This window comes from Astatotilapia calliptera, chromosome 9, assembly GCF_964374335.1.
Source record: "Astatotilapia calliptera chromosome 9, fAstCal68.1, whole genome shotgun sequence".
In the NCBI taxonomy this organism is placed as follows: domain Eukaryota; kingdom Metazoa; phylum Chordata; class Actinopteri; order Cichliformes; family Cichlidae; genus Astatotilapia; species Astatotilapia calliptera.
In genome coordinates this window covers 21,506,064-21,523,110 of record NC_137430.1, presented here as the reverse complement: position 1 = coordinate 21,523,110, position 17,047 = coordinate 21,506,064, and the positions used below count along the sequence as shown (strand labels likewise).

The following is a 17,047-nucleotide window of genomic DNA, read 5'->3' as shown; positions in this document are numbered from 1 at the left end:
CTGTCCTTGAACCCAGGCTGTTTTGTGCTTGTACCATGGTTCTGCTGTACACTTGGTGTCAGACCATGTAGGAGGCAGAGGAGACATGTTCGCCGAAGATCTGACAAGCCTTTCAAGACACTCCTGCAGGAGGAGTAAAATCTGGGTGGTTCAGTAACACTCGCAGCATATGAACACCAAAGCCGGTGCAGTGCAGCGTGAGGCTGCACTGAAACTGTAGATACAGAGTATTCGGGCTCAGATAATAGTTCCTGAGAGGGTGAAACTATCAGAGCGTTCTGTATCTACTGTTAAGCATCGAAAATGCGCACAGGGGCCTTAAAATAAATGTAGCCAAGGAGGCGTTCTGATCTCGATCTTTAAATCCAACCTTTGGGTTTAGGAGGACGAGGAGGACGTAGCATAGTGCCGGCGCTGATTTCGTTCATTTTGTTATTATACCTGTCATTTCATATCACTCAGAATCAACTCCTGACACTCAAACCCAATTAGAGGGTATTATTGCTGTGGGCTATTATTCGTTTAGAAAGGGGTGAAAGACCTGAGTGAAAGTTGACTACAGGATAGTACAGCACAGGTACCTGCATTTAAAGTGCTACTTAAGGTGCAATTATTATGCTTTTCTTTATTTCCTGTCATATCTATACCATTACAATAGGAAGTAATCACATTACATGTAGCCACATGCTTTCAGGCTGGTCTAAACACCCAATTTTACACAGTTCTACCTTCATCTTGTCACAGAGATGATTAATAATGCTTAATATGGTTATCTCTGGCAGTGAGCGCAGACGTACCTGCTGGTCAGATCTTTGGTTTGTGAGGGGCAGCCAATAAGAAGAAGTGAGAGGAGCCAAAACAGTTTGTTTCAAACACTCACTAAGCTGACTGCACCAATTAAGGCTCAGTATAAAAATGAATACACATGATTATAAACTGTGATTCATGCACAGCTACTCTAGTAGAGTCCAGGAATAGAAATATGGAGTTGAATATGAGCACCACAAAATGTAGTATGAATTAGGATTACACTGAGTTTAATCTGTTTACAGAATTTAAAGAAGTATACAATATTTACAATATATAATGTTTACAAAAGTTCAACTTACAAAGGGAATAAAAACCTTCTTTGATTAATTTGAAGACAAACTATCAGATTGGTTGCTGTGGTTTGATTTAAACGTAACGTAACAACAGGCATAGACATGAGTTCATAAAACTCAAGTTTTCACTATACAGTGGGGCAAAAAAGTATTTAGTCAGCCACCGATTGTGCAAGTTCCCCCACTTAAAATGATGACAGAGGTCAGTAATTTGCACCAGAGGTACACTTCAACTGTGAGAGACAGAATGTGAAAAAAAAAATCCATGAATTCACATGGTAGGATTTGTAAAGAATTTATTCGTAAATTAGGGTGGAAAATAAGTATTTGGTCACCTCAAACAAGGAAAATCTCTGGCTCTCACAGACCTGTAACGTCTTCTGTAAGAAGCTTTTCTGTCCCCCACTCGTTACCTGTATGAATGGCACCTGTTTGAACTCATCATCTGTATAAAAGACACCTGTCCACAGCCTCAAACAGTCAGACTCCAAACTCCGCCATGGCCAAGACCAAAGAGCTTTCGAAGGACACCAGGAAAAGTATTGTAGACCTGCACCAGACTGGGAAGAGTGAATCTACAATAGGCAAGCAGCTTGGTGTGAAAAAATCAACTGTGGGAGCAATCATCAGAAAATGGAAGACATACAAGACCACTGATAATCTCCCTCGATCTGGGGCTCCACGCAAGATCTCATCCCGTGGGGTCAAAATGATCATGAGAACGGTGAGCAAAGATCCCAGAACCACACGGGGGGACCTGGTGAATGACCTGCAGAGAGCTGGGACCAAAGTAACAAAGGTCACCATCAGTAACACACTACAACGGCAGGGAATCAAATCCCGCAGTGCCAGACGTGTTCCGCTGCTGAAGCCAGTGCATGTCCAGGCCCGTCTGAAGTTTGCCAGAGAGCACATGGATGATACAGCAGAGGATTGGGAGAATGTCATGTGGTCAGATGAAACCAAAGTAGAACTTCTTGGTATAAACTCAACTCGTCGTGTTTGGAGGAAGAAGAATACTGAGTTGCATCCCAAGAACACCATACCTACTGTGAAGCATGGGGGTGGAAACATCATGCTATGGGGCTGTTTTTCTGCCAAGGGGACAGGACGACTGATCCGTGTTAAGGACAGAACGAATGGGGCCATGTATCGTGAGATTTTGAGCCAAAACCTCCTTCCATCAGTGAGAACTTTGAAGATGAAACGAGGCTGGGTCTTCCAACATGACAATGATCCAAAACACACCGCCCGGGCAACAAAGGAGTGGCTCCGTAAGAAGCATTTGAAAGTCCTGGAGTGGCCTAGCCAGTCTCCAGACCTCAACCCCATAGAAAATCTGTGGCGGGAGTTGAAAGTCCGTGTTGCTCGGCGACAGCCCCAAAACATCACTGCTCTCGAGAAGATCTGCATGGAGGAATGGGCCAAAATACCAGCTACTGTGTGTGCAAACCTGGTAAAGACCTATAGTAAACGTTTGACCTCTGTTATTGCCAACAAAGGTTATGTTACCAAGTATTGAGTTGTATTTTTGTTATTGACCAAATACTTATTTTCCACCCTGATTTACGAATAAATTCTTTACAAATCCTACCATGTGGATTCATGGATTTTTTTTTTCACATTCTGTCTCTCACAGTTGAAGTGTACCTCTGGTGCAAATTACTGACCTCTGTCATCATTTTAGGTGGGGGAACTTGCACAATCGGTGGCTGACTAAATACTTTTTTGCCCCACTGTATTTGAACAAGCAGTGAATTTTTTCTTACGTCACAATAGTGAAGTGGGGGTGGGGGGTTCATACAAAGATGTACAAATGACGATGTGTCCTCTTCTCTGGAGTCATAATGATAACACAGAAATAATACACGTGTTTTTAGAATCAGTGGGAATAAACCACACATACCTTTGTCCCCAGTGTCCTTTGAAAATCAATATCCCCACGAATGTTGCCACAGATGCTTGAAAAACCATCATCATTGTTTTTTACACTATAAAACTTACCCAGCAGTATTTCTCTGCATGTACGTGAGTTCATTGCAACTAATAACTAATTCATAATATTCATAAAAGAGAATTAAATGTTATATGGTTCAGCATTTCTGTGAGTGTACAGTGTCAATGGTGCCTGCTCATTATAGTCATTTAGCCAGTGTGAAAACCACACAGTTGCTTGAAATAAAGCTTTCCGAAACACATCACGTCATTCTGATATGGAAGAAAGAATACAGCAAATTTCCTCTTTGTCTGACTTGTTTATCTGCGTCCTTTTTTTTCCTTTTTACAAAGTAATGAAAGCGCATTCATGTAGAAATAGCCGAGGCGAAGGACATGATGCAAGCTTATTGTGCCTTGTGCTGTGCGGCCTCGACAGGTGAGTGTTTGAAAGCCTCTGTCTGAATATGAGTCGGCTGGAGTACAAGAGCTGGGTCGGAGCACGCCGCCCTGCTTCGGGGGGTCTCTCTTTCACACTCGTTCTGATGAGCTCTGATGGTAAGAGAGGAGGAGGAGAGATACTCAAATACGACAACAGGCAGGCAGAAAAGACTTTCAGACAGAGAGTATGAGAAGAGGAGGCCTGGGCGCCGTTAAGATTTTGAGATGCCGAACACAATTATGTTTGAGCTTGTTCCTACGATAATCAGCATAAAATATTCCCCTTTTGAAAGAGACTTGAAATAGCTGGATGATGATGGGCAGGGGATGAAATGTTCCTTTTTCAGATGACGTAAGGGTTTTACTCTCTAGAAACACTAGGGGGAGTGGGACACACACTCACTGGTCCATCCTCACACACAGTCTGTGCAAGAACACACACACACAAACACATCCTGCCAATATCCCGCCAAGCGCTCTGCACGTACATACTCCTCGTGTCCCACCAGCAGAGCTAATATGAAGTCCAAGCTCACACATCCGATAACACAGGAGGCAGTGCGAAGTCCTCTAGATAACTTATCTATCTTAACTTCATCTCCCAACTGTGGCAGTCTCCCCCCGCCTCCCAGCATATTTAAATAGGGTTTGTGCGGTTTGAAAAAAAAAGGGAAAAAGAAATCACGTCAGTTCAATTTGAGATGCATTGAGATCTCAGGCAGAACAGCCTCGGCCAAGGAGGACGAAGGCAGGGGTAAAGATTGTGGAAACATTGACATTTACGAGAGCAAACAGAGGCCAGGTGAAGGCGTTAGAGAAGGACATATTTCCTTCAGACCTCTGTGTGTGTGTGTGTGTGTGTGTGTGTGTGTGTGTGTGTGTGTGTGTGTGTGTGTGTGTGTGTGTGCCTGATCACAAATGCATCAGTGCACGGCTGGGTCCGTCTGTCTGGCGGTATTTGCCCGTGTTATTGCTCCTGGCCGAGTGAGCGTTGCTGCCTCTGTACCAGGCTGACTGATGGTGAGTGGGTCTGGGTCACAGCACTCTGGCAGTCTGATGAATCTCGCTCTCTGTTGTACAGTCTGGCAGGAAGTACACTAGAAATGTACGTGCACTTTCCTGGACATAACAATTCCGACATGATGATGTACTGAAATGCCAAAAATGGGACCCCCACACGCTCTCTTTTCAGTGTTACTTATTGTCGTCTGTCAGTAAATTATGGACAAAACATCTATACATGTGCTGTTATATAAGTCATATACACTAAACACATTTTATCTCCTTAATTTTAGCTCTTTCAGACTCATTGGACTTCTTTAAAGCTGTCTCCACTCTCTTCACTTACTTAGAGAGTAAGATAAGCATTGCCAACTGGTTAGCTTAACTCCGCTTAGCATAAAAACTGGGGAGAAGAAAAGTACAGCCACATACAGCTCATACAGTCTGAATGCAACTAAATAAGTCTATGGTTTTATCACTTTTACTATACACTCAGCAATCACTTTATTAAGAACTTAATACCTCCATTAAGTTCAACATTCAACTGTTCTTTAGCACAGATAGCTAAACAGCCAATCTCATGGCAGCAACTCAACGGATGTAAACATGTATACGTGGCCAAGACAACATACGGAAGTCTGAACTAAGCATCAGAATGGGGAAGACGGGTGATTTAGGTGAGTTGAATGTGTCATGGTCTGAGTATTTCAGAAACTGCTGAGATTTCCCAACAGAACCATCTCTAGAGGTTTCGGAGAATAGTCCTAAAATGAGGCACACCAACCACTACGTTGTTGATGTCAGAGCTCAGAGAGGAATGGCTTTTAGCTGATAGGAGGCAACACCAATGCAAATTAAAACTCATTACAATCAAGGTATGCAGAAGACCACCCCTGGTGTCCCTCTTGTTAGCTAAAAACAGGAAACTGAGGGCACAGTCAACAGAGGATCACCAATATTGGACAACAGGAGACTGGAGAAACATTGCCTAATCTGATGAGTCTTAATTTTTGCCATGACATTCGGATAGGGTATGATCACAATATGGGATAAACAACATGAAAGCGTGCTTCCACCCTGCCTTGTACCAAACATTCAAGTTTCTGGTGGTGGTGTAATGGTGTAGGGGATATTTTCTTGGCACACTTTCAGCACCTTATTACTAACTGAGCATTGTTTAAACACCACAGCCTACCTGAGAATTGTTGTCCATCCCATTATCACCACAGCGTACAGGTCTTCTGTTGGCTGCTTCCATCAGTGCCGTGTCACAAAGTTCAAACATCTCAAACTGGTTTCTTGAACATGCCCTCCACAGTAAGCAGATCTCAGTGCAGCAGCTTTGGCATGTGGTGGAAAAGGAGATTCACATCATGGACAAATCTGCACTGCATGGACAAACTTCTAACACAGAAATAATCTGTAACAGGTTCCTCTGTGTACCAGTGTTAAATTACTTCATTATTCCAGAAGTCTTGTTTCCTTTAAACAAGTGACAAAATGTACTCATAAAGAAAGAAGAAATAGAACAATTTTATGTGACGGTAATAATATCTTAAAGAAGACAGAATAAAGCCTAGCACTACGCTAGAAGCAAAGAAAATTGGTCTTTATTGTACAAATTGTTCAAATAAGCAGATTTGTATTAGAGACAGGTGCAAATTTTTGCACCTCGGTGGTTAAATTTTCACTTGCTTAAAAAAAAGAGCCATTTGTGACTGAATGAAATAATAAAAGTACTTGATAATAAGCTGATTGCTCATTCTGGCCTTTTCATGTTTTTACTAAATTTGGGAAGTGATGATCGTTTGTTTGTTCATTGTCGGCGTCTCAGTCGTCACTGCTTTAATATTAATGTTGAGTCTTGAGGAAAATGACCTCATTGCTACATTGGTTACCTTTTCCCACTTTTGCTTTGCTGGTCCGTGTTTAAAAGCGAGCCACACTCACTGCTGTGCAGTCGATGTGTGTTTGCTCTCTTAGTTGTTAAAAATGGTCTCCTTGCTTCTAGAAAAAATCATTTCATTTGGGATCTTAAGAGGTTACACTAAACATGAGTAGGATTTTTTTCTTTACACATTGCTTCACAGGTTTTCTTTTCCCTTGACCATTGCTGGGCGGTCTCGCCGAGTCTGCTAGGGTTGTTAGATTTTATTTTATGGCTAACCTCGGGGACCTTCAACATTTATTCTCCTCCAGGGGGAGAAGTCTGTTGCTGACTCCTGACCACACAGAGGAAAATGGGTGCAGAGAGTACAGGCAGGTTACCGCAGGTGAAGGGAAAACAAGGCGCACCGCTCATGACTGTACTTTGCTCTTTGGCCAATTTCAGGCTTGAAAGGAAAACAGAAATCATGATCACTCCACATATTTTCTGGGGGAGGTTTTGTTTGTTTTTTGGGTAATTTACAGTTTCTCTTCTTAATATTTCTGATCTGTTGGTGAAACATATGCCTGAGGGCTTCTGAGTCAATATTTAGCATCTTTATGATCCTTTGCTGTGCTGCTTATAGGAGTCATTTCCCCCAAAATGTTCTGCTTTCCCAAACACTTAATCACATCTCTGTTTAACATACATATTTTTAAACATATTCCTACATACAACATTGCTTTTAACACTTGGTAATTTTGGCTGTTCCTTTATTACTCATGTGGATGGATTCACATGTTTTGATCAGACCAGAGAATGCGTTCCTGTAATCGGAATACTTTTTTCAAGTAACAAGTAAAGTAAGGGATTACTGTTGCAAAAAGTAATTAGATTACTGTTCCTTTCCCGTAAGCACGCTGCGTTACTGCAATACTGCGTTACTAAACCGTGATTTTGTTTGTGAGAGTGTCCCATGACAATGACGTACAACCGCGCTCCATATTATCCATTGTAGATCTCAACAGACGTGTGTAGATCAACAACGGATAATATGGAGCGTGGCGTGGGGGAAAGTATGACCATACAGCATTTAATGCGTGGAAGTACTTACATTACTTTAAGTTTCAAAAGTGACATAAACATTAGCGTCCACTGTACACTCTGCGTGGGACGAAAACTTCTTTCTACAGCGAAAAATTTAATCTGATTACTTTATGAAAATGTGTGTGACTTCACCGTCCACTAGGGGGCTTCATATTGTGACTCTCACTTGAACAGGTGGCCCCATAGAAGAGTGGTTTACATGTCACAGGGTGGAAGTAATTTCAACGTTTTATTCTGTGCATTTTATAGTTTGGTTTTACAGTTGCATGTTTCTATATTTTTTGAGAAGTTGTTACTTTCTATTCCTACTTCCTTATTAAGGTAACTATCAAAATATCATTTAGAAGTGTAAAAATCTAACCTGCCAGCAGCTGTACAGGCGTTTCATATGACATTTCTTATTTGTGTAATATTACAGTAATCAGTAGTTGTTAGAGATTTTGTAAACATCGAGCTCGAATGGCTGATTCTACTTGCTTCCAGTCTTTATGCTAAGCTCACCCGTAGTTCGATCTTCACAGATCATGGACCTGAGCTGTTGAGCGTCTTCACATTTTTCCAAAAACCTGCTCATTCTGTTTCTCCTTTGCTGTTTATCTGCAGCGTCCTTGGCCCTGCCTTGACGTTCAGAGTCGGTCCGAACCCCAAGAACGTCACCACTGCAGATCTAGTTCAAGTTGCAGGTAAGAGCAGCAGTCCGTATTTCCTCACATGTCGCCCTCACGCAATCGTCCCATTGACAACCTTCACTGCGATTCATCTAATTTTTACCAGCCGGACCACTCTGTGACAGTCTGGGCTCCAGTAAATGAGAGCACAGATTAGTTTCTCCCGATACAGTAGATAGGCTGGTGTTCATCTTGTTCGGACAAACCCCCGTCCCTAAGAAGATTATCAACACCGGGCGATGACAGATGACCATCAGTTACAGAGATGATGAGCTCAGCGTGCACACCTGCTATTTCTGCAAACACACACACACACACACACATATATAGTACACAGCACAGTTTATTTGGTGGCAGGTTGAAACAGGTTTGCAACGGCCAATCAGACGGAGTGTACACTTGTGTGTGAGTGTGCCTGCATGTATGCACTTGTTTGATGTAGACTGATGGAGAGCTGTCACCCACAGAAAGGAGGTTGTCAGTATGCGCTGCCTCCACTCTCCTGTTCGATGTCTGCACTCCGATTAGCCCGGCGTTGGTGTTAGTGCGTGCAGCAAGTGCGCCTATGTGTTGGATGTGTGTCGATGTCCTTGCTTTGGTCGGAAATGACTTTGAGAAGCACAGCAATACTCCCAACAGTCAATATCATCCAATATCACCCCACTGGAATCAACATGGTGGTGTTGTTATTGGCAGAAATGTGTTGCTGCTCCAGTTTTTCTGCGCGGCGACATTTTTTTGGCACCAACTCGTTTCCCATTAGGGAAGCGCTGGATGATGGCTGATGATACAGACTTACCGCAAGAAAGCCTGAGCTGGGGGCTGAGCTTCGGTTCAGCGGGTTTAAGGGTGCGTTTTCGCACGCGCGTGTGTTTGCCGGATTACGGTGTGTGTCTATCTTTATCCCGCGCCGTCATCCCACTTTTGCAGTGTTTGTTTAACAAAACAATCAACTGAACAAATATCGCGGGCGTTGTATGCACGAGGTATTATTTTTAAACTGTATCGTTTTGGGTTTTTTTTATTCTGTGTTAACGTTTTGTTTTTCTTCTTCATCTCCTCCCTCCCCTCCTCGCTTGTGTGACTGACTTTGATGAGGTAGCGTGTGGCGAGAGCTAATGACAGGCGTGAGCAGGGCTGAAATGTCAGACCAAATGTTAAGTCAACATGATCATGAGCCTGACCCATGTTGATGAATTATGAATACAGCCCACCTGAATAGCAATTTGTAAAAGTGAACAGACGGAGCTTATCAAGCTACTTCCCCTTGGATGCATTGTTCTTTTATCCCAGTAGACCGAAGAGTTTCAGCTCGGAAATGTATAAAAAGTATAGAAATAGCACTTAGAGATAGCTGACTGGTTGGATCCTCTCTCCGTGTGTCCCCCCGGTGACCTTAGATTAAATCCTACCAGAGCTTTATTCCCTGCGCCCCCTCCTACCTTGTTGCCCACCCTCTGTTTCCACCACAGTGTGAAGTGGAGTGGACTTCCCACTCGCCTCCCGATATTAAAAGCAATCTGAAGTGCATGCACAAACTGTCGCTTTGTAGCTGTTTCCCAGCTCCAAATGAGCATGCGTGACACCGAATTCAATGCAGTGCAGCAAAGGCGTGGTGATTTCAAAGCGGTTACCAGGTTGTGGAGCAACAGCATGGTTAAAGTGCAGTCTAAAAATCAAACTGACACCCACATGCAGTGGCCACCTGGGTAATCCTGGCTGACCTTTGCCTTATGTGTGACTGTGCATAAATGACGTGGCCTCCTAATGAACTCATCGAAACCCCTGCTGTACTCTGTGCCCAACCTGCCGCTGAGAGCCTCCACATCCAGTCTGATGGCAGTCGTGAAACTACAAAACCCAAGAACGATGGTGAGAATGTAACAAAATCATCTTTCTCTGAAGCAGATCAATAACCATTAAACAGGTCTAATTAGTCATTTGCCACCAACATGAGAGAAAACAGAGATGCCCGTAAAGACAAGTCAATTTTCCTCAATAAATTTGCTGCAAGCGATGATTGCAGGAGACTCTTTCAAATGCACCAGTAACAAGAAGATTTTCACTTTAAAATGATAGAAAAAGAAGCAAATCTTTACAACTGAGGAGCGAATAAACATAAATGTTCAGGATCGCTCTCGGTAAATGACTTCAGTGGCAATCAGAATCGTTTTTATTCAATTTCACTGTTGACTAAATGACGGCTTTCATGCACTGCTTTTGATATTTTGCATGAAGAGAAGCTGTTGCCATCTAATTTTCCCGTCGACTAACATCTGACGGTTTTAGCACTACTTGTGTTGTAGACTGGTTTTGAGGGCTTCCACTAACAATTACTATATTTCCATTATTGATTATTCGGTATAGAGTTTGGTCCCAAAAGGAAGAAGTTAAAATGTGACTCACATGCTCCGAGAGTGGAGAGCAATAAAGAAATTAGAGTAATGAAACAAACTGAAAAAGATGCAAATACTCATATTTCAGGCGCTTGAATAAGCGTTGAGAGTGTTTGCTTTGAAAATGACTTGCGATTAATCTTCCTGTGGACTAAAATATTGTTTTAATGCTGTTCAGAAAAATGTTTGCTTACTGTCGGAGCTGCAACAAGTTATCATTTTCACTGTCAATAAATCTTTTCCTTATTATTTTAGATTAACAAGTAAATTGTTCACTGTCCTGTGTGGCTAAATAAAAATGGTAAAACGACTCCAATTTAGCAAGTTCTCAGTCAGGTTTGTTATACGTTAAACCGAGTACCTTTACTGTACTCGGCAGTGTCTGAAAGAGGTTAATATGGCTCTGCTACATTCTGCTGTCCATCTATCTGCCCATCAGTTCTATTTGATGTGTTCAATGCTCCATTGAAAAGAATAGACAAAGAGACTCGGTTGAAAGGCATGGACAGTATAGAGGAGATTTGATAACTCATTGAAAAGCATCTTTTAGGCAGCAGGTTCTTAGCGGCTGTGTGGTGAAAGGCCTGCTGGGAGGTCTGACTGTATTAGTGGAGGTAGAGGCTCTTGTGTTCTGCTCAACTGGAAAACTGCAGGACAAAGGCCCGCACTGCCTAATCCCTGCTCGGCTGCAAAACAAAAGAGAAAGCTGCTGCTTTATCAAAACTACAAGGCATTCTGTGTGTCCGTGTTAGCATGTGCGTGTGGACGTGTGCGTGTTGGTGTGTGTGATTTTGTTCTTTTTTTCTCTCTCTCTCTTTTTTTTGCAGCTGTGTTCATACTGTGCCAAGAAAATGATTTATTCAATATTTGATGAAGTGGCAGCCAAGCTGTTAAAACCAGTGTTGAGATGTGTTGTTTAGAACTCCACTTTCTTTCTCTTTTTTGCCTTCTTGTTTCCTCTCAGTGATTTCTAAACATGTAAATCACCTTCAGTCAGTGGGAAATAGATCTGTCAGAACTGCTTCTGCTCACCGAAAAGCGACGTTTTGTAGCTGGTGATGGATTTGATCCACTTACATGTTTGCGCTCTTCACGGTGAGGAGGTGGATTTATGTGTAGGAAGGGTGTTTTATAAAGCTTCTATAATTATGACTTATTTTATATATTTTTTTAAATTGATAAAGATGAGATACGATGCATTTTTGCAACACAGTTATCATACCTACACGTTAAAGTATTTTATTGATTAGCTGGGAGGAAAACTAATGCTGGATGACACGGCAACTGTCTGCCTGCGGGGATCGAGGATGTCCAGGCCAAACACCGGGGTGTGTGACTGTGTGTTGAGAGGGGCTGTAGGTGGTGGGTGGGGAGCAGGGTGAGGACACTCCTATTGTCTTGGCTGTCACGGTTGGGCGACCCCGGAGCCCCTCGGAGGCCTCAAAGGCCCCAGAGGCCAGGCCGAAGCAATGAGTCCACAGGCCCCCAGGCCGTGAGAACCCCAGCCTTGGTCAATGAGCACTGAGAGTCTGGGCACCCCGGGAGCAACTTGCTGGGCCATCTGGAGCAGAGAGCAGAGACCCTGACACACGGCTGTCACCCGAGGCAGACACGCAGAGATGTGGACATAGACAAAGTCTGCCCCCGTGTTTCTGCCTCCGCTTCTGTCTATCTGACACACACACTCTTTCACTCACATGTAAGTGACAGCAGAATGGAGATTGCTGAGTCAAAGGGAAGATGATGGTGAGAAAACTCCTGAGGATTTTACCAGGAGGAAAACTGAATTGCTATGCACCTAAAAATCCTTCCCAAAATAAAGTGCTTGCCCCTTGATGGGGCAGAAAAGTTGAAAAACAGTAAGTAGACTTGCTTTTTTAATATGAAGACAGGTTCTAAGCAGACTATTGTCATGTATGCTGGTATGATAAACCATTAAACCGCCAACATTATGATCAGTCTTCCCAATGAAAGGCCAGCGGTCTCTGTTTTTGGTCTCTACCATCTCCTGAGGAAAACATCAGAACTCTTCAGGGGCCTAATTCTCAACTTTGTTCACAAGCAAAAAACTGCCAGGGGCGAGCAGATAGTATACAGTTGTTTTAAGTTGCTATTTTTTACTGAATACAGCTGCCTTCTGCAGATGAAAACGATTCTCTAGGAGCCCAACAGCTAAAGAAAGAGTGCAATCTCACTGTGAAGAGCCATAAAAAACCAGGAAGAGCTGCAGATTCAGCTCATAATTCCCCCGTAGGCGACTTTATGAGCGGCCCCTTCTATATTTTCATAAATGGTTATTCGTAAAAAAAAAAAAAGGCATCAGATGTTTTCTGTGTGGAGCAGAAAACATTCAGATTAATACGTGAAACAAATAGAATGTGGCATAATTTCATCACTGTTTTCCACTGTTTGAGATTCGCCTGATGTGTTTTCAGTTATGCCATCTCACTGCGCTTCCTTCTTCTGCAAGACTTTAATGACATCCTATTGGAAAAAAGGCGCCCAGCTGTTTATCCTGTATGCACCCAACTCTATTTTTCACCAAAAAAAGGCTAAAGAGCAGCGACGTACACTAGTTTGGATTCTTATTTTTCACTTTTCTGTCTTCATTTGGATGGAAATCTGAGCCATTTACCTTAAAAGAAAGAGATTTTTACACGATATGAAATGAACCACACTGACTGGTGTTTTTTCTAAAACCATAAGAGAGCCAGCCTAAATTTAACCGGGTTCCTTTTCCATCTCACTCCACTTGTCTGTCTTCCTGTCTGATTCTGTCTGTCTTTTCTCTTTCCTTTTTTTCTTCTCTCCGCTCTGCTTGCAGGCACACACACACAAACACACACTCTTCTGCACACACACACCCTTGCAGACAACTCTGAAGTGAAAACATAGTAGCTGTGGCTGCATAATAGTGCTAGCTACCGTTCGAGTGGTGAGTGGTAGTCTTTTCCAGCTGAGCAGATTAGCATAGATCTCCCACGCAGACAGAGTTGACCTTCACTCTGGCAAACACTTGTCAAAATGCCAGCGATAATTACCTGCTCTCTTCGCAAACAGCACAATGGTTTATCCACCTGCATCTCAGGCGTGCAGGACGGCTCCGTAGTGCTACAGCCGCCTGGTTTTTTTTGGTGTTTTTTTTCGGTCACACGCCGCCAGCAAAGGTAACATAAGCCGCAGGGATTCCAGAGCGACACGTTTGTGTATCTGGTTTCTGCTTGATATTGTAATATTTACCATTCAGAAGTCAGCAAGCCGCCAGAGGCTAAAGAAATAAGTGTGAATTTAATTTTCCGAACGTTTCCTCCACTTTGGTGTGCTCATGTCCAGGCACATACAGCTGGAATGAAATTAGTTTTGTCAGCATGGGTTTCCACTATCAAGAAACACGTCAAGAAAAGCTGTCTTTTTTTTTTTTTTTGCTTGGTAGAATCCATGTCGGATGCCTGATTGTCTGTGTGTTCATGCCTTAACATCTGTATCAATGAGCGTAGAGGTCAGAAAACAACCCGATCCCTCTCTTCCCCCACCCACCCTACCCCCTTCTTCCCTCTTTCCCTCCCTCCTTCCTTCCCTCCCTCCCTGGGCGCTCTCTTCTCTCCTCCTCATCACTGGCTGCCCTCTCTGGTTGAGTGCTTGAATGTGCTCAGTTCGGTGATCAAAGTCTTCCTCAGTCTCTTCTCCTGCATTGCCCCTGGCTCTGTGCATGCGTGTGTGAGAAAATGTGTGTGTGTCATTCAGCTACGAGCCCAGCACTCAGTCATCTAAACCGTCACTCTCACTATCTGCTTTCAGTCTCAGTAGTACCTTTCCAGGCTCCCTTGCATCATCTCCCTGTCTGCTAGAGGGCACACACACACACACATGCGCCTGTACAAACATAAATCCACAGTGATGCTCATTCGATATGACATATCTCACTTTTCTGTCTTAACGTTTATGCATTGTTGATCTCAGAAACGGCCGCTGTCTGTTACACTAGGTAAACCGAAATTTATTCACTCCACACAGCGCTCGTGTGCGCGCGCGCCTGTGTGCCTGCTAGCTGCAGGGCACTAGATAACCAGAGTTGTGTTACTCACTGTAAGCTGCTAAATATTTTCGCTTTATTTTAGTGGAAACTTTCTTTCTCTACGAGGGTATTATATGTCTTTTTAATTCCAAGGTCATGACGCCTCTTCCTCTTTTTTTTTTTCTTTTCCTGCCGCCTCAACTGCCTCCAGTAAAAAAAAAAAAAAAAAAAAAAAGCACTCAAATTGTCAAAGACAGCTATTACAAATGCTTTATCAGAGCATTTTGGTGTCTATAAATCGGTTTGAAACATCTAGTTTTTATCCACGTCCCTGGCCCAAAGAGCGAGCTTTCATCATCGCTGACTTTTGTGTTCATCTCATACAAAAAAAGGTGTCAGGTACAACATTTGCTACTGCGTTGAAGAGCCGAGAGTGTTCCAGCCCACGAATCGGGCCGAGTCTTACACTTGTCTTTATCCTGTATATCCTTGCCAGTCGTTCGCCTGTCCTTTCTCCATGCTCTCCTCCTCTTACTTATTCTTCTCTCCTTTGCATTATCCCTGCACCTTTAGCGTAAGGTCAGGGCTGCGCTGCTCCCGTAAACACATTTACTGTGTCAACATTGCTGTTGCGAAGCAGCTGAAGACAGTAACAGGTGCCTGTCAACAGCCGGCCTGATCTCCAGTGCATTAAAGGATCTTTGCTGTAGACGAGGATTAGTGTCGCCTGGCATTGTTTGTTTGCTAATTCCATCTCCAAGGTATTTGTGGTAAATAGGCATGAATAATTGAAAGCGATTTCTAGTGGACCAAACGAAGCTATCAGCGAATGGAGGGAGATTAATGAGTAGGGGGTGAAACGCAACGCAAATTGGAACGACGGAGCAACCTTTCTCAGACACCCGCAGAGACCCTGAGTTCGTAAACAAAAATTGAATATGCATTGTTTCGGTGGTGGGAAGCAAAGCTTTGAATCGGGAAACGGACATGGATCAAGAAGGATGTACAGCGATACGTTTGAATGTGAAGTGTGTCAGGGCATGACGCTGAGGCATTAAGGTGCCGCCTCTCTGCAAATCATCAGCTTTTAGCATTTTTAGACTGAATCGACGTATCTTCTGTCTTAACGTATAGTATAAATGGATAACAATCTCATGGATCTAAACCCTTTAATTTGTATTTGGAGAAAAAATATCCGTCCACATAAATCTATTTAAACCAGACAAAAACAGATTTTGTCTTCCTGCTTTTTAGTCTTTTAAATGCTCTGATGCAGCAATATAAGCTGCTTCATATGTGACGAAAGAAGAGAAATTGGTTGCTTTAGTCTCTTTGGTAGTGAAAAAAGTGAACATGGTTGCACTGGTTCCCAAAACATCTGATGTGGTGTGCACAAAGCATCGACACACACCCGCCAAACTGGATGAGGTGCCACTGGAAGATGGATGGAGAGCTGGAGAGTAACTAACCGAAAGGAGCTACTTGAGCTGGTTCATACAATACCATCTGGGAGGAGACCCTGGAAAGAGGGACATCAGGGCTTCTCAGCTTGCACTGCTTCCCGTGAGACCTGGACTTGAACAAGAGGCATGAAATACATAGACTTAAGGGTAATCTAGATGTGTAACGAGTGTATAACTTTATATAACCAGGATTTTCAGCCAGTTTTCTAAGCAGGATATAGCATTGACTTTATTGCTCTGCATCTTTCCACTTCCAGTACCTTCTTTTGTCATCATTGCAGAGAACAGTGGTCAACATAAGGAAATATGAAATATGAGGCAGACCTTAATTAGTCAGAAAAGCGTTCCTGATTCTTCACATGAAAAAATAGTTAAAACCCACTGCTCTTTCAGGACAATCACAGCATAACGTGGGTGTAAATGTCAGGTTGTCGTTTTTTGGGGAAAGTTACAGGAATGGTTGGAAGCAGCCTCAAAATCCAACATGATTAACGGTGTGTGCGAAGCTGGGGGTGGGGCAACTTTCCAAAGTAAGACTGAATGTCCCTTTAAGGACAGTGAACATAGTCAGCCTTGCAGAACTTCTGCCACATCTGTGTTTTGCTCCAGCTTCATGTTCATTTAAACGGATTTGACGATATCAAACCGTCTCATCTTGATTAATAGGAAGCTTACCGTGTTGCAAAATATATTATTAATGCCAAATATGATTCTGGAGATAATAATCCGCCACTTTGTTTCTCTGGAGATTTGCAGTCACATCAGGTGTGCAGACACGACTAATGAATATGGCGTTTTATTTGTGTATTAGCTTGTTCCAGTTTGCAGGTTGTTGCTATTAAGTGACACCAAATTTTATAATTGATCTCATTTGGATTTCAGCCAGAGTTGATGATGCAATTTTTTTATTTAACCAAGTACTTTTCCGTGATCTAATTTCCAGCTGAGCCACACAGGACGGCTGGCAACAGCACATTTTCTCACACATGGTGGTGAGCATAATAACAGAATGGCTCACTAGCTTCATGTTTTATGAACTGACAAAATGGC

The 17,047-nt window shown here is 43.0% G+C and overlaps 1 protein-coding gene across 1 annotated transcript in view; it reads left to right on the top strand.

Annotated features, from left to right (window-relative positions):
* ptprn2 (protein tyrosine phosphatase receptor type N2) overlaps nucleotides 1-17,047 on the top strand; it is a 158,708-nt gene that overhangs the window by 47,041 nt on the left and 94,620 nt on the right. Inside the window, exon 10 of the mRNA XM_026179794.2 lies at nucleotides 8,059-8,138. Coding sequence (XP_026035579.1) covers nucleotides 8,059-8,138 — 80 coding nt within the window. The remainder of the gene's footprint in view (nucleotides 1-8,058; nucleotides 8,139-17,047) is intronic.